Genomic DNA, 18313 nt, shown 5'->3' with positions numbered 1-18313 from the left:
TCACCTGTCCTCAGCAGCGTCTCATTCCCATAGGACAGGTACTTCTCCAGCCATTCAGTGCATTCCTCCTCCAGGTAAAACTTATGTCCCTGATTCTTTCCTGGAATAGCATCCCATTTCCTCTGGGTGATCTGGGCCAAGGGGTCAGGAGCCACCCAGGTGAGGGTCTCCTTGTCGAAAGTGATGAAGGTCCTCCCATCGTATCCAAGCTGCGCAAACCCTCTTTTGCTCCTGTCTGTGCGGAGCTCACAGCCATACAACCTCTGGAACGTGTGAAGGCCTGAAATAGGGACAAGATGATGGTTAGGAGAGTCCTCGAGATAGACAGAGAGCCTCCCTCTCTGCAGGGACTTTGACAGAGGCATTGACACCCCCATTTCCTCCCTAGCCTTCAAGGGAAAGAAAGCCCTCATCACTAACCGCCTTTGTTGGATTCGGGCAATGAGAGAACAGACTCCGGACACGTAGTGACTTAACAGCTCTTTATTAGTAGTAGTAGTGATCCAGCTTGCTCTGTGGTCTGAGGGTTCCCCTTTTATAGGGATCGGGTACGCCTCTCGACCAATCAGAGCGATACCTGTTTCCCACCGTAGCGGCGGACCTGAGAGGAGACTTGCCGCGATATATGTTAATATCTAACAGCCTTCTCCCCTCTCTCGACCTGCATCCCTCCATTTGCCCTCCCCCCGCCCTCCCAGGACAGAGTCCCTGAACCTCCCCAGGAAAAGGGAACCTGGAAGGGCCAGCAGAGGATCCCAAGGGAGACCCAGAAAAGAAGGAATTGCAGAAAAATGGGAGGGAGGGAGGGGTATCCTTCCAGATTTCTTTCTCCCTTCCTCTGCAGGGGAGACTCTTGGGGGGGAAAGGAAGAGATCCCAGAGAGTTGCTGAATCCGTGGCTGCAAAGTGGGACTGAGAATCCCGTGACTTCGAAGCGGATCTGGTAGATCTGCAAAGAAGCCTGCAGGGATCCCTGTGACTACAAATTTTGGCTCTATATTCACAAATATCACCACGTCACAAGGGCCGGTTCCCACTTTGGGCTAACCAGAAACAAACCACAGTTTAGTGCAACGTGGGAATGAAGCAGGGGTGGGTTCCGGCTGGCACTGCTGCCGGTTCACTCGTTTGCGTGCTTTGCGCATGCGCAGTCCAATTCAAAGTAAAATCCTGGCTGGCCCCTACCCGCCCCAACCCGCCCCTCCCAGGAGTCTCCACGGGGCCACTTTTGGAACGGGAAGTTCAGGAAGCCCGGAAACTGGCTCATTTCCAGCCTCCAGGGAGCCTCCGGAGCCTGGAGAGGCTCAACAACAACAACAACAACAACAACAACACACACACACACACACACACACATACACAGACAGACTGTAGTGCAGGAGGCTGACCAGGCCACACCCACCGTGGCCACGCCCACCCAGCAACTGGGACGAGAACCCCTTGCTAAAATTTTGGAAGCCCATCCCTGCTCCCCTCCACTCTGGCCGGTCTCCTTCCTCCTTTCTCCACAAGGGCCACCCTGTCAATATCCAGACAGCTAGATGGATAACTTTAAAGGTGTTTTTATTAACTGCAATTGGCAGAAAATGTCAGCTATGGAGGCATGGACAATATATTGATTAAAAAAAGAAGGCACATTCTTTTTAAAAGGCGTGGAAGGAGCCTCTCCCTTTGAAGGAACACTCCCCACCCACCCTCAAGGATGTTTCTTCCAACAAAGGGACCCCCCCTTTCTCCCCACCCCCCCTCTGGTTCCTGGGGAGGGAATTATGGGGCCGGAGGAGCCACCCAACCCATCACTCACCTTCGCTCTGATTATAGCGAATCCTCAGGTTCTTCAGGCTTACTCTGAACATCTCCTCTTCGCCATGTGATATCTGGGTCTGACGGTCCCAGTACTTGGGATCCACCTTCCCCACCTTCTCTATCCAGGAGACTCGAGGCTCCAGCTTCCGGCTGTGGGTGTCGTAGTGAACAAAGAGCTGATCGTCCACGTAACCCACAGCGACAAAGTGGGGCTGCTGCTCCTGACTGGGGTCCGAGATGGAGGTGTAGGAATACTTCAGGGAGTGGGAGGAGGCGCCTGGAAAGGAGACAGAAGAGAAGAGTTAGGAGGCTTCTGCTGGGGGACCCTGATCCTGTGGGGCACAACTGGCCCCATTTCCAGGTCTGAAAGGAAGGAGAGACTTGGGGTGGTGGAAGAGGAAGGGGAAAATGAAGGGGGAGATGATGGGAGAGAAACTGCATCTACATAGAGGGAAGTAAGCAGTGGAGTACCCCAAGGCTCTGTTTTAGGCCCAGTACTCTTCAACATCTTCATCAATGATTTGGATGAGGGAATAAATGGGGAACTCATCAAATTTGCAGATGACACCAAGCTGGCAGGAATAGCCAACACTCCAGAAGATAGGCTTAAGATACAGAAGGATCTTGACAAACTTGAACATTGGGCACTATCTAATAAAATGAAATTCAATGGTGAAAAGAGTAAGGTTCTACATTTAGGCAAGAAAAACGGAATGCACAGGTACAGTATAGGTGGTACCTTGCTCAACAGTAGTAACTGTGAAAGGGATTTTGGAGTCCTAGTGGACAACCATTTAAATATGAGCCAGCCGTGTGCAGCAGCTGCCAAAAAAGCCAACACAGTTCTAGGCTGCATCAACAGAGGGATAGAATCAAGATCCCGTGAAGGGTTAATACCACTTTATAATAACTTGATAAGGCCACACTTGGAATTCAGTTTTGGTCACCACGATGTAGAAGAGATGTGGAGACTCTAGAAATAGTGCAGAGAAGAGCAACAAAGATGATTAGGGGACTGGAGACTAAAACATATGAAGAACGGTTGCAGGAACTGGGTATGTCTAGTTTAATGAAAAGAAGGACTAGGGGAGACATGATAGCATTGTTCCAATATCTCAGGGGTTGCCACAAAGAAGAGGGAGTCAAACTATTCTCCAAGGCACCTGTGGACAGAACAAGAAGCAATGGGTGGAAACTAATCAAGGAGAGAAGCAACTTAGAACTGAGGAGAAATTTCCTGACAGTTAGAACAATTAATCAGTGGAACAGCTTGCCTCCAGAAGTTGAATGCCCCAACACTGGAAGTCTTTAAGATGATGTTGGATAGCCATTTGTCTGAAACGGTATAGGGTTTCCTGCCTAGGCAGGGGGTTGGACTAGAAGACCTCCAAGGTCCCTTCCAACTCTGCTATTGTATTGTATTGTATTGTATTAAAGAAACAAACAGAGGGTGGGAAGAGGGAGCAATGGAAAGACAAAGGAGCAACTTGGGGGGGGGGGGCTGAAAGGTTGGAGGGCAGAGATGTTGGGGGAGAGAGAGGAAGGGAAGGGAAAGCAGGACCAGAGAGAGAGCAGGATCACCAAACCTTATGTGCTCCCCCCCCCCAATTGTGCCCTCCCCACTTCCAGAAAGACTTCCGTCAACCTCCCCTGCTAGATTATTTGGACTCTGCCGCAAGTAGGCTGCATGTACCCCACCGGAAGAAAGGGGTTTCTATCCTCAGAAGCTCAAAACGCAGCAGGAAGCCCCATCTAGTCCCACCAACAGGGGGGGAAAACATTCTCACTTCATTGAGGGCCAACATAGATTGTTAATAGGTGCAAATTTGAGGTGGAGGGGGGGGATTTTATGAAATGAAGAAGGAGAGGGGGAAAGGGGGAAGCCGGATAATACCAGAGGCCATGGGTGTCAAGATTGAATTGCTTTGCTTCTTTCAAACCTTATCCTATTCAACTTGCCAATGAACTGGAAAGAGGGAAGTGCTGAGAACTTGTGCACTGACTGTGAGAACCTGGAAACCATCAAGGCCACGATTGCAGGTGCTTGAGAAGGAGGTGGACTGTTCCCATAATAAAAAAGACATTTCATAATTGGGCAATGTGATTACCTAGGGGTGGGGAGAAAGGGAAGGTATTGTTTAACTACGAAAGCATTTGCGCAGGAAAACCAGAGCTGGTTTTGATTCTTCAGTACCAAAATGTTGTATCCAATTAAGTTTTATTTTTGGGAATCCAAAGCTCCCAAGGGTGTTTATTTTTTTTGGGTGCACTAGGCGGACAGTTGACAATGAGATCCTTAAGGGAAACCCAAATTGCTTGCCTGGGAGATATGGGAAGGCAAAGGAGTGAGTGAAAGGAGCATCAATGATGCCATGTAGCCCCCCCCCCCTGGATCTTCCTCCTTCGTCCCCATGGTTGGAAAATTCCCCCTCCCATCCCAGAGTTCAGGCATCTCTGAACAGAAATTGGCTTCGAACCCAGGACTCAGTGGGGCTCACCCTCACCCTCATACCTTGAGCCATGGTGACACAGTGAATAGAATGCAACATTGCAGGCTACCTCTGCCCAGTGTCAGGAGTTCGATCCTGACCGGCTCAAGATTAACTCAGCCTTCCAATCTTTCTGAGGTCAGTAAATGAGGACCCAGATTGTTGGGGGCAATATGTTGACTCTGTAAACCACTAAGTGTGGGCTGTAAAGAACTGTGAAGTGGTATAGAAGTCTAAGCGCTATTGTTATTCCACAGAAAATCTGTGATTATCCCAAGATTTATTAATTTAAGCAATTCCTGGGTGCTAGAAAGGCACCAGATTTATTCTGAATCTCAAGCACTTTCTTTACTTTCTCTGAAACCTTTCTTCTTTTGATGATGATCCTGCACTTGGTCAGCCCAAAGAAAGGCAGAATCCCCCTCAGGCAACTTTGGAGGATGGAGATCTGGGCAATCCAACTCTTCTCACCCTCAGCAACTCTTAATGTAAAGGGTTAGGGCTTCAGTGTGGACTTCAACTCCCAGAATTCCCCTCACCCCAGAAACCCATGGGGCCTCTCTGGACCCACCCCCTGCCCCCACTGAGGGTACTTGGGAGTTCCTGCTGAGACCTCCACGTTGGAGGGAGGGGAGCTCAGCTGGGGTCCTCTCCCTAAATTCAGTTTCTGTGGGAAAGGGTCATGCCACCTCTGGAGAACCAAAGATAAACATACAAAATTATTTCAGTTTCCATCATGCAAACTCCTGACGAGGAGCATCCAAGTTTTTTCAGTCCTTCCTTGGAGGAGAGACTAAATTCACCAGACATGAACTATGCCAATTTACTAACAAGGACAAAGAAAATCACATTAAGTCACCTTTTAGTTTCCATTATCAAAATACAAAGACGGAAGACACTCCAGGGCTGCCCAATGAACAGAAAAACAACCACTTGTAAGTGGTTAAAAGAATCAAAGGAAAATAAAAAATGTGTAAGGGGCTCTCCTGAGGGGAGGGGGAGGCAGCAGAGTCCCATCCACCCTTTGAGGTCCCTTCTGAGAGTGGCCAGAGGGGGAGCGGACTAGAAAGAGGACCAAATCAGAATTCTCTTTCTGGGAACTAAACTTTTTGGGGGGAGACAGAGATTCCCTGGATGGATTCCCACCAGAAGAAAAAGGGGCCAGAACACCCAATGGCCCTCGAAGGGACTCACCGAGGCAGCTCTCCCGCAGAGCGACCACCATCAACACCAGAAGGGACGGTGAGCGCAGAGCCATCCTGGCCGCGATCCTCGGGCTGCTCTCCTCTCTCCTGAAGTCGCCGGCAGAGAAAGACGTGCTCCCAGAGTGAGCTGGTGATCGGCTGATCTCAACCAGTAGGGTAAGTTTCTCCTCTCAATCAGCAAAGGGGGGAAGGAGAAACCATCCCATCAGAAGAAAGGTGTCAAATTCTGCTGACGCACCAAGCCAGCCAGAAAGTAATCAAATTACATAGAAACAAACCAGCAAAGGCTTAAATTAGCTACTAGACTATGTCCGCTCCCCTTCTCTTTGCCAGCTTCTTTGTGTGACGGACAGACAAACTACAGGCCTGTGACGGGCAATTCCTGACAATGATAGGGTAGGAAGGTTTTGCTCTCTTGCATTAAGTACAACACATGTAATCTTGTGCCCAAAAGGACAAATGCAATTGAGCAGATGTGAACACTAATCCTGTGAATGAATTCACATAGATTGCTTGTAAATCACAAACTCTCTGTGTGATTATCTGAGATGTGTTTTACGCAGCATGCTAGATTTGGACCTCTGTCCCAAAGGTCAGGCTCTCTATTTCTGCAGATATGAACAGCTGAAAGTTTCCTCCCTCCTTCCAGCCTGACTTCTTGGCCAGCCTTGCAGGGAAAGCAGAACCCAACGGAGGCTCCGGCTGACTGAGGGACCTTCTGCCTCCCTTTCACCCGTCTGCATTTCTACCCCTGAAGAAGGCCGAGGCCATTAGGGGGACCTTCCGATTCCTGGCGAGTCCCTGGAAACTGGCCGTCTGCAGGATGAGCCTCCCCTTCAGATCCTCCATTTTCCCTCTGGGTTCACAGCAGGCGTAACCTTCGTCCGTTTTAACTGACTGTACAGTGTCTCCTGCAATCCTGGGATTCCCACAAACAATACACACAAGTCTCAGAAGGGAAAATCCACCAAGGTCAAAAGAAACCCAGTGTGAGAAGGTTGTGTGAAGGCACCTCCCAGATGCATTGACTGACCCAAATATATCCACTGTGTGTATGGAGCCTTTGTGGGCCTGGAGAATCTCTGGTTGCTTCCTGAGCCAGGATTTTGGAAAGGAGCCAAATGAATGGGGGTGCGGGGAGGTTTCTTTCGTTGCCAAAAAGAGAATATTATCTCTCACTCCACATGGATTGTTTCAGCTAAGAAGGCATGAATTGCTGCCACCTTCCTTCTATCTTCCCAAGATCCCCCACCAATTAATGGGGGGTCTGGTTGATCTTTAAGGTGACACTTTTTCTGAGTTTTCACTTTGGAGGTATGGTAAATAGAGGACAATGGGAACAGGACTCAACAGGCTGGGCAGCCTCCTCCTTCTTCCAGCCAAAGAGCTCCTGAAGCTCTACAAGGCTTTCACAAACAGCTGACAACAGCTGCAAATGCATGCATGACTTGTGACATTCCTGAAGGAACTGAGGGGCTGCCGCTCTGTCAACTTCAAGTGAGGAAAGAACCATCTGCCTTGTTGAGTCAGATGCCACTGCCAGTCAGCCACCTGCCATTTTAAGAACGCTGCAGGGAGCCTTCCTCCATTTTAGGGCCTGCAGGCAGCCCATCTGTAACTCTGCATCGTCCTTCTAGTCCAAACTCCCCACCCCCACCCCGCTCAGGCAGGAAACCCTACACCCTTTCTTATGTGTCTCCAGTCCAAAAGAACCTGTGACAGGTGTCAAAAACTCCTTATCGGTTACAGAAACAAATGCAAACCTTTGTGATTTGTCAGAAAACAAGAGAACAAACAATATCTATATATTCCAATATTCCAATATCTCAGGGGTTGCCACAAAGAAGAGGGAGTCAAACTATTTTCCAAGGCACCTGAGGGTAGAACAAGAAGCAATGGGTGGAAACTAATCAAGGAGAGAAGCAACTTAGAACTGAGGAGAAACTTCCTGACAGTGAGAACAATTAATCAGTGGAACAGAAGTTGCCTCCAGAAGTTGTGAATGCCCCAACACTGGAAGTCTTTAAGAAGATGTTGGATAGCCATTTGTCTGAAAACGGTATAGGGTTTCCTGCCTAGGCAGGGGGTTGGACTAGAAGACCTCCAAGGTCCCTTCCAACTCTACTATTGTATTGTATTGTAAACAATACAACAGATGCATTAAATGTGAACCTTGTATAACAGAAAACGATTCCAGATGGCATTCCACAAGTGGCAAAACTTCTGGTCTATATCCGTGATGGCGAACCTATGGCACATGTGCCAGAGGTGGCACACATAGAGCCCTCGGTGCCAAAAAGGTTCACCCTCACTGGTCTATTTTACTCCCTTTTCCAGATAAATGTCTGTCTTGCTTAATACTTGCAAGTGTATCTGAGGATTTCCAGAAGACACTTCTCTGCTGTGCAGTTGCTGAGAAAGCAGAGTTCTCCCATATCAAAAGAAGCCAACTTGGCTAAGGAGGGGAAAACAGGCTTCCTTAAAGTCAAGAAAAGAGATCCCATCTCCCTTCTTCAAAGTGCTAATGTCTCCTTTTAAAACGCTGATAATGCAGCCTAAAATCCCAGGCAAAGCCCTGCCTGTATTTAATTTTAGTCCCACAAGAGAATATCAGGTTTTGTTATCAAGTAACACAAATGTCCCCAGGAATGTCAACCAAAGCAAAATCTTGCCTGCAAACGGTGTCCAGAGGAGCTTCCAAGATTCATCTAAACTTAATCCAAAGTTCAAGGTTGTCGGAAGGTCCAAAGGGCTGAGATTTAAGAGCGAAATTCACATCCATCTGAGCTAAATGTGGTTTCCAACAAAGAGAAACCAAGGTAGCCCAGCCTCTTATATAAACAGCAGCAGCCTGCTGTCACTCATCAGAATATTTACTCTGTTGCTAGGCAATGACCAATAGGACCTCTCTTCTGTTCTCCTTTTGATTGCTAAGTTTTTTTTCTTTTTCTTTGCCCAACTTATATACCATTTTCCCAGCGTTTGCAAACTCCAGATTTCTTTTTTTGCGCAATTCATCTCGATTTCCATTTCTCTTACTGATAATACTTTGTTAGTGGACTATTTAATTATCTATTGATTTTCATAGATAATTGCCTCTGTGTCAGCTTAATTTGGAGGGCGATAGTTGTCCTCTTTGGAAACTTTTTAAAACTCTTCCTTTTTCTTACCTCATCGAAAGTCACTTGTGTTTTCGTCTTGCCATTTCTCCATCATCTTAAACTATCCTGTGTTAAAAGCTTTGCTTGCATCCCGAACCATTCCTGCACATAATCCTTGACGTAAGACGAAGCAGAGCCTGGAAAATTTGTCAGCAACGTGAGATTCGTTGTCTAGTTTGGAAATAAACCAACACCAGCCAAAACTCCCAAGAGAAAACAACGGTCATTTTATTGACTACTTTGCAAAGAGGGTGCCCCCACGCAAACGCAGGCACGGTGGACACCTCCTAAATCAGGGATGGAGAAACTTTTCATCACCGAGGGCCGAAAAAGTCACACAGGAACATCGCATGCATGTGTGCTCGTCAGGGCCACACTCCAGAAAAGCCGAACCTCTGGGTTCTAGCACTCATGCACGCCCAAAGATCAGCTGGCCAGCATGCATGCGCAGGACATTTTTCAGCACTGCCGTGTGCATGAAGGAATCCTGCTCTGCAAAAGCCAAACTTCCAGATTCTGGCGCACAGGCACACCTAACAATCAGCTGGCCAGCCTGCATGCGCATACCGGTTTTCAGCACTGCCGTGCACGCCAAAGACAGCTGATCATCGCTTGCTCATGGGTGCCAGAAAGCAGGAAGACAAACAGGCAAGGCTGCAGCATGGCTTTGTGTGCCATTATGGGCACGCATGCCATAGGTTCGCCATCAGGGCCCTAAATCATCAATATGGTTTGCCTTATATTCTCTATGTGAACTTTCCAAGAGTTGGCCAAATTAATTTACGAGCCCTGAGACAAAGTTCAAAAAAACCCCATTCATTTATTAGGACTAACATCTTGGCACGGACTTCTGTGTAGCCGAAACTAAATCCCACTTAATGGCGTTTGAACTTTACCCCTGTGCCCCCTCCCCTCTGGCTGAGGTCATCAATCACATTCTCCAACAGGATGTTACGGCAGGGTTCTGGACATGTGCATTCACATCCCAGTACAGAAATATGAGACTTTTACTCTGGCCAAAAGTATGCATGGCATTTCCCCCCCTTCTCAATTTGATAGTAGTCATGGAAAAGCTTTAGCTGTTGACATCCGGCTCCCCTCACTTCTTGAAAGCGACCTGTATAAAACAATGCAATTTGAGTACAGGTGTATAACTTAGGGATGTGTCCCTCCCCCAGGCTTGCTTGGATTTTCTGCATGGAATTTTGCTATAGGGCGATCAGCCTGGATATTTCTACTTTTCACCCAAGATGCCTCTGTTAAGGGGTAGCTCTTCCATTTGATTAAGTATTGGAGTTGTCTCCTGTGCCACCTTGAATCAAGGATACGCTGAACTTCATAATGGGTTTGGCCCCCTATGACCATAGGGCCCGGGGGTTCCTGGGGTAGTGATCTCAGTGTGAATCCAATCAACTCTATTGATGTTTTAAATTTACTTCCCACCTTTTCCTCATAGGCTTAGTAGTCAGGCCGTCACAACCTATCCAAAGTGTCTAAAGCACGGGTTTGAAACCCGATTTCATTGAGGGACGCATCAGGGTTGTGTTTGATCTCTGGGGGGGGGGCAGTTGACATCACTCCTGTCAGGTCCCGAGCTCCCTGTCAGTGAAAACAGGCTCCTGAGCTCCGTTTTCGGCTGCAATGTCCTCCTGCAACCCTCTACCAGTGAAAACAGAGCTCCGGAAGGCAGCGTGCAGCCATCCCAAGCTCTGTTTTCACTGGCACAGGCATTGAAGGCCGGTCCTTCGCTGTTCCCAGGGTGGCCCCACGGGCTGGATCTGGCCCACAGACCTTGAGTTTGACATCCCTGGTCTAAAGTGAACACATTATCTCTGCCCCTGATAATATCGCCCACTACTCTAGTTCTATTGCCCCCTGCCCTTATTTACAAATTACATTTGATGGTCCTAGTTCTTGGGGGTTTCCGAATCGAGCACGCACACGCAAACATTTTTGGGCGCCGAACCGGTAGTAATGGCGGCAGGAACCAACCCCTGCCTGGAGTGGGTTTGGGAATGGAGATTTTGCAGTATCCTTCCCCTGCCACGCCCACCAAGCCAGGCCCACAGAACCAGTAGGAAAAAAAATTGAATTTAACCACTGGCCCAAATGTATCCAAAAAATCCAACCATAAAGGAGGGAAGTCCAGCCTGGAACCAGGTGCTCACCTGTCCTCAGCAGTGTGTCAGCGTTCCAAATCTCATCCAAAATTAAATCAGAGTCCAAGGCAAAGTATTCCTCAAAGTTCCAATTTATTAAGAGAGACATGTTGGTCCATCTGTGGAAGCCCGAATCTGAAAACTTCCTGGGTTTGCCCACCCAGTTGAAAGTTCATGATTTTGCCCCCACACCCACAACTCCATCACATGGTCCAATCTTCCACTGCCACGCTGGGAGTTCCACCCGTCCAGTTCCGGTCAGGCTCAGAGGAGTAGAGAACAAAAGATGACCTTGGTTTCTAGAAAGGAATTTTTTATTTTGACAACAACACGTTCTACTCCTTACTATTCCCCTCTCCCAATTCCCCACTAATGAAACAGCATTGTAAAATAAGAGAGAGTGTGGCAGGCCAAAGATCCAGCAAGGAATATGGCTGCAGGCCTGACACAGTGACTTCTTCCTGTAGTAGAGGCTCTTCTATAGCCACTTAATGCATACCTCCTCCAGGTAGGACTTCCTTCCCTCATCCAATCCAGGATTAACATCCCATTTCCTCTGAGTGATCTAGGCTGGGGGGTCGGAAGCCACCCAGGTGAGGGTCTCCTTGTCAAAGGCGATGAAGGTCCTCCCGTCATATCCATACTGCGCAAGTATGGAGGGGACCACACTTCTCCCCTATTACTAATACTGTATAAGTGCATTTTTTTTTTTAAAAAAGGATGCAATAACTGGGCAATTTTTAATTGTCTTTAATTAAAATACATTAATGGCAGAAATCTCAGAATGCATAGTTTAAAATGAGGTTGAAGATTCTATTACACACGATACACGCCATTCATTATACAACTTATGCAAAGAAAAATAGAGACAGAAAAAAAAAACCTTTTCGGTGCAAGCGAGTGTGATGACTCCTTATCAATCTCACTTAAAGTAAAACCAACAACTCTTCATCCTGTTCCTCGCCCCATTCTCCACCAGCCCTTCTCTAAAAACTGCCAATCAGCACATGCCCATTAAGGGTCATCAGAAATAACAAAGGAGCTACTACAAGTTATATTACAGAGCTATTCAAGCCACTTTAGTCTAGTGGTTAAGGCAGCAAGCTACAAAGCGATTCTCTAAGCGGTTTAAAGAAATCAGCCTATTGCCCCAACCATCTGGGTCCACATTTTACTAACTTTGGAAGGATGGAAGGCTGAGTCAACCCTGAGCCAGTCAGAATGGAGGCCCTGGAGTGAGCAGTCAGTTTACAATACTGCATTCTTAGTGGTATCTTTGGTGATCATGTAAGCTTGAATATTTGCATCTTATTATTTAAAATATTTTTTTAAAAAAATTAAAAATAATTTTAAAATGAAAAAAAATTGATATCACCTATGTGGTGTTTTTTTTTTTAATGTATACCGTTTCATTTTCTTTATCTCTTGTAGGATTGGCCTGTCCCCCTAGAGGAGAAGAAAGGAATTAACCCTTCCTTCAAGCACTCTCTGTCATCTGGCCAGGAAGTGGCATGATAGAAAACGTTTCAGCCTTCGCATATGGAGCTTTTAACTTGCCGGGAAAGCAACCCAAGATGTGGAGATCCACTTGTTGCACACACACACCGGGATTAGGAGCAAGACTCCAGGGAAGGCCTATCAATATCCCACCGCCCATCTCTATCACTCTTTCCTCAAGAGTAAACAGCTAATCCTCCTTCTGGGCAGAAGATTCAGTTTCCATTTCCACATCAACCTTAATTAGAGCCGACTCCGAATCTGCATTAATGGGGCTTGTCCAGAATTGGATGTTTTCCTTGAGGTTCATGGCAGAACACAGGGAGAAAAATACCTTCAACATTTGATATCCATACACAAGTCGGTCCATACATATCGTCCGTACATAGATGACAAGTGAATAACATGATTGTTATGTCAATCTGGCTTCCCCATTGATTTTGTTGGTCAAAAGATTGCAAAAAAAAACATATGATCACATGACCTTGGGACACAATAACGGTCCTAAGCATGAACCAGTTGCCAAGCATCTGAATTTTGATCACATGATCACAATTCATAGGGATGCTACAAAGGGTGTAAGTTTGAAAAACGGTCACGTCACTTTTTTCAGTGCTCTTGTAACTTTGAACAGTCACTAAGTAAATGATTTTCAGTTGAGGCCTGTGTTGCACCTGGTATGCCCAAATATTGGGGGAGGGGGGCATACTGCTTCCCTTTTGCCCTCCCATATTTGGCCATACCAGGTGCTTTGACAAAAGAAAAAATCATATCCTTGGCTCAGCTGATAAGGGAGGAGAGCTTGTGGCTTAGAGGTAATATAACTGCCAAATATATAAAAACACCCCAGGTTCGAATCCCAGCAAGGATATAGCTAGCTGATGAGAGCTAAATAGATCTATACTAGTCTCCCTTTATTTATTTATCAGCAAAAATGCAACCCACACAGACGCACACAAAAGAATGCAATACAATGCAATGCTTTAGTGTGATTGGACACACAAGGAATCTATCTTTGGTGCATATACTCTCAGTTTATATATGTAAATATGTATGTATGTGTGTATACATATGCTGGTATATGTTTGTGTAGTAAGTGTGTATGTTTGCGTGAAAATGGATGTGTGGATGTAATGCATATATGTGTGGATATAATGTGTGTGTATATAGATATCTTCTATCAACCGCTATTACAAAATGTTTTTAGCAAGCTCAAGTATCCTCCACCCAAGACTTTCATCTTTCATTTTTGTTTCCCAAGTGAAGAACATCACACTCTAAAGGGAGCGAGCTATGCTAGTTGCTGATGAGGGGAAAAATGAGACCAGGGGCCCCTTGTCTAACTATTGATGCATCAGTCCAGCCAATTTATCCATTTCACGAAGCTGCAGTTCACAAATCTTAATAAAACTTGGTATTCAAAATAGGGCCTACCAGATACCTCCTGATTTCTGTAATTAAATTAAATTAAATCTAAAATTAAACCAGAGTATATCTGTGCTCAGCATAACTCCTCTGTTGGAGGCAGAAAACAGGGAAAGAAGAAAGGCTAAGGGAGGATCTAAGGGCATTTTGTCAGGATCGGCCAACTCTTGTGATGGGATCCTGTTGCTTCCTTTACATCATTTGAAGCCAATTCTAATTGACTGATCCCAGCAGGTCCACCAACGTCTCCCACCACCCTCCAGCCCAGCCTTCCCCTCCCTGCAGGGCCACGTCCAGAGGCTCCCGCAGGCCATCGTGCTCCACGTGGCACTGATAATGGCCCCTCTCTTTTGGGGCAATCCGGATGCTGAGCCAGTAGTGGTAGGTCCCATCCGCATTGGGGGCCACAGACCCATGGAAGGTGTCCTCCAGCCAGTCCTCCCCGTCCTTCCTCCAGGAGGCATCGATCTCCCTGGGGTAGAAGCCATCCACGCGGCATACAAGTATCTCCATCCCATTCTCCGTCCGGCTGCTAACTGTCACCACGGGGGGCTCTGCAGAAACAGGAACCCCCAGAATTAACTCTGAGCTCTTCCAGAGCCTGGAAGATGGGTGAGAAACTTGGAGGGGCAGGAAAATGTCCCACCACTTCTGACTGCACACCTGCAACCTCTCCAGGAGTTTCAGGAAATGCTCCAAAACTGGAAAATATTCAACCACAAGGACTCCTGATTTTGAGTCCTTCCCAGTGGTTCAGCCTGAAAAACCTCCGGAAGCAAGGAAATTCCTCTCTGGCTGCTTTGCACTCTGAGTGATCTTGGGCTGCTTCCTTCAGGGGAGGGATAGTGAAGATGAGTTCCCTTTCAAAATAACAACAACACCACAGACGTTTTTCCTTTTGCCCCCCCCCCCTTTTGTTCCCCTGAATCTAAGGCTGCTCCAGGCCTATTTCCAAGGGACACAACCACAATTTCAAGAGGAGGAGAAAAGAAAAAAATGGGTTCAGGGCCTCTGGAATTTGTCACTGGTTAATTTGGAAGAGAGATTCTGTTAAAATATTCATGACTGGGAGAGACATGGGAACAAGGTCAGCCAATGAATAGGCATAGTGCCTAAGTCAGCCAATGGGAGCTTAAGCAGATCAGAGTCTGTGCAGAGAATTGAAACAGTAAACTTAAGCAGTCTGTCTGGGCTTGCCTGCTGATATGAAACTAACTGCTTGGGTTGTCCTGTAACTCTCCTGCCTCGTGTTTACTTGGAAGAGCCTCCTGTTGGTATAGTACATTTATTGATCTACGCTTATGTGTATGAAGAAGTTAATGAATCCAGCTGAATCAGTTATCTGTGTGTGCTTTCTGGATTGGAATGTATGCAACAAACTCTGACAGATTCTGCCTTTCAAAAGGGGGCAGAGAGATGTGATGTCAATGGAAGAGAAAAGCAGAATAGCAAGGCAAGGCAGGGCTGCTGACAATTGTGGCGAGGGGGAATTCATCCATTGGGCATTATCTCAGCCAGCTGATCCTGGAGGTATCAAGGAGCCCAGAGGGGAAGAATTAGACCTGGGGGGTGGGGGGGCAGGGGAAAGGGTGGTCTAGATGGGAACATAAAAACAAATCACCAGAAAAGATTATAATGTGGACACTCCTGTGGGGTGAAGGAGTGTTCCTGAAGCTGGGGAGGGGGTTTTGAGAAAAGGCTCACAAAGTCAGAACTGTGGAGATCACTTTGAGGTTTAAGAGAAAGATCCACAGAAACTTTGAGGAGAAATGAACCCCTCAACCCTGGCCTTTTTTTGCCAATGTGGGGCCACCGATAATGTATTATTAACCCCTAACCCCAGAGGTACTATTTCGGCCACGCTATTACAGACGTGAGGTCATAATGACCGCTCATACAATTTCCTTAATCCATGAAAATAATAGGTGGGATATGTTGTTAAATTTACTTCGTACAGTTACAATTTTCATTTATGGATCAAATTAACAAATTTTATAAATTCTATTTGCAACCGGAACGGTCCATTTCTAAAAACAGCGTTCTGTTCTGGGTATTTTGGAAACCTGTTGCAGTCACTATGACCTCGGATCTGTGGTTAAGGGTTAATGGTAGACATGGAGGGTCCCCCCCCCCAGTGTTGGGGGTGAGAGGTGCACTATCAGGTGCAAGGGAGACGGGGAGCCCCCTGTGGGATGTGGGGCGGGGGGGAGAAGAGTTAATGGGGAGAAATTAAGGGAGCCCCTCACACGTGACTACAGTTTGGTCAATGGGGGTGTCAGGCCTGTAGTTATGTTTCTTTTAGGATCTTTGGCCTGCCACACTTTCTATTATTTCCCTATGCTGTTTCATTAGTGTAGTAGTTGGGAGGGGGGAATAGAAAGGAGTAGAATTGTGGAATGTGTTGTTGTCATTCTTTCTAGAAGCTCAAGGTCATCTTTGGTCTCCGTACCTCGACATCTGACCGGATGTAGAGGGGTGTAGATGCCAGCGTGGAAGATGATGATTGGAACATGTGATGGATTTATGGGAGTGGGCATAAGGTTATGAACTTTCAAATGGGTGGAATTCCAGGAAGAGAATCAGAGTTGGAATTCCATAGCACAGTGCCAACATGCCTGTATGATTAAATTGGAACTTTAAGGACGATTCCGCCTTGGTCTCTGATTGATTTCATGCATGGTATTTGGAACGCTGACATGGGGTTCCATTGAAGAAGCCCAAGGGGTTGCCTCTCTATGAGCTATGAACAAGACACCCCCAAGTGCTTTTGCTTCCTGATCCACAGAGAGATCTGCTAGGCAGAGGCTGCATTTCCTGGGCCATTTAATGGCTGCCGAGCAATGGGAACCAAAGGGGGCTTCCCGTGTCCTGCAAGAGGTGCTAGAAGTGAAGGAGGAGGATTCCCACCAGGGCAACCAGGCTCTAGGTCAGGGACCCAAAGGGGCTGAATGTGTCCAAGAAATCCAGCCATAAAGGAGGAAAGTCTGGATCCAGAGGCTCACCTGTTCTCAGCAGTGCCTCATTCCCATAGGACAGGAACTTCCACAGCCACTCAATGCATTCCTCCTCCAGATAGACCTTCTTTCTCAAATTATGTCCTGGAAGAGCATCCCAGTTCCTCTGGGCGATCTGGGCTTGGAGATCGAGGGCCACCCAGGTGAGGATCTCCTTGTCGAAGATGAGGAAGGTCCTCCCTTCGTAGCCATACTGGATAAACCCTCTTTTGGTCCCGTCTCTCTGGAGCTCACAGCCATACATCTTCTGCAATGTGTGCAGGCCTAAGAGATGGACAGGAGGATGGTTTAGGGAGTCCTCAAGATAGATAGAGCTGCTTCGCTCCATGCAGGGGCTTTGACATAGGCACAGACACCCATATTTTAATCTTAAGCATTCAAGGAAAAGAAAGCCCCCATCAATAATCGCCCTTCTCCCCTCCCTTGACGGCGTCCCTGCATCTTCCCCCCCCCAGGATGGAGCCCTTGAACCTCCCCAGAAAAGGGAAGCTGGAAAAGCCAGCAGAGGATCCCAAGGGAGACCCAGAAAAGGAGGAGCCGCAGAAGAAACGGAGGGACGGAGACCCTCCCATCAGACCCACAGACTCTTGGGGGAAAGGAAGGGATCCCAGGGGGGGGAACAGTTGCCTGACTCTGCCGCTGCAAAAAGGAAACGAGAATCGCATGGCTGCAAAGAGGATCTGATCAATCTGAAAAAAATCTTGCAGTGATCCCTGTGACCATCAATCTTGGTCTATGTTCCCCAATATCACCAAATCACAAGGGCTGGCTTCTTCTTCGGGCTAACTAGAAACAAACCATGATTTAGTGCAATGTGGAGATGAAGCCTCAAAGGAATATTTTCCTTAGCAACAGCAGCGTGGCCCAGTCTGACTCTGGACACTCAAAGTTTTTCCCTCCCTCTCCACACCCATGAATGACAGGTGAGGGGATCCTTTCTCTGCATCTTCTGCTCAGCCTGAGAACTTCCCTTTGGAGGAAGAGGAAGATCCTCGGGAGATCCAGTCTGATCTTGTCCTCAAGAGGAGATTCCCTGATCTCCCCATGGGAAAAATAATTCTGGATTTCTGCCCAAGAAGACTCTCCTGCGATTCATAGGAAGGCAGGAGATATTTGGCTGCAGTTTTCAATTTCTGACACCTCAGAATAAACTTTGTCTTGTTTTACAAGCATCAAAAGCGAAGACAGAAATCATCTTATTTATATTAAAGATGATGTCTGCGTGTTCTTTTCTCACATTTGGCCACAGAATTGAATATTTGTGCAGAGATCACATTGAAAAACAACTTTCATTTTTTAAATTATTCCTTATATTATTGTTAATGCATCTCTGCAGGTCTACACTTGAAACAATTCTGGTCTATCTTTAAGCCTGAGGCCTGAAAAAATAATGCCAGGTTTTCTGCAGGGTCAAAAGTTTAACAAAAGGCTGCTTTGGGGGGGCTAAAATATACATTTATATTTAGAACTGCTGTGAAGAATATCAAATGCAGCCCCTTCTTTGTGTCTTTTTTTCTTTGCTAATTTTCTTCAACTTGTTTCTTTTCTTTCATTTTTT

The 18313-nt window shown here is 46.9% G+C and overlaps 1 protein-coding gene and 1 long non-coding RNA gene across 6 annotated transcripts in view; one reads left to right on the top strand and one right to left on the bottom strand.

The window, feature by feature from the left end:
- Positions 1-18313, bottom strand: part of LOC309383779 (major histocompatibility complex class I-related gene protein-like) — a 342086-nt gene that overhangs the window by 314493 nt on the left and 9280 nt on the right. For 2 of the 5 annotated variants that reach the window (XM_081936656.1, XM_081936655.1), the window contains exon 3: positions 5-280. The exons of 2 other annotated variants lie outside the window; for them this stretch is intronic. In XM_081936656.1, coding sequence (XP_081792782.1) covers positions 5-280 — 276 coding nt within the window. Of the gene's footprint in view, positions 1-4; positions 281-1803; positions 2083-18313 lie in introns of all 5 variants that reach the window. One more of the 5 variants, XM_081936666.1, reaches the window with a different exon arrangement.
- Positions 45-17014, top strand: LOC309383821. Its single transcript, XR_014173923.1, has 3 exons — positions 45-159; positions 11413-11442; positions 16929-17014. It is a non-coding gene; the product is annotated as an uncharacterized lncRNA (long non-coding RNA).

Source organism: Natrix helvetica (genome assembly GCF_964273705.1).
Source record: "Natrix helvetica genome assembly, chromosome: 1".
Classification (NCBI taxonomy): domain Eukaryota; kingdom Metazoa; phylum Chordata; class Lepidosauria; order Squamata; family Natricidae; genus Natrix; species Natrix helvetica.
The sequence above is the reverse complement of the archived record's forward strand: the minus strand, read 5'-3'. Positions and strand labels throughout refer to the sequence as shown.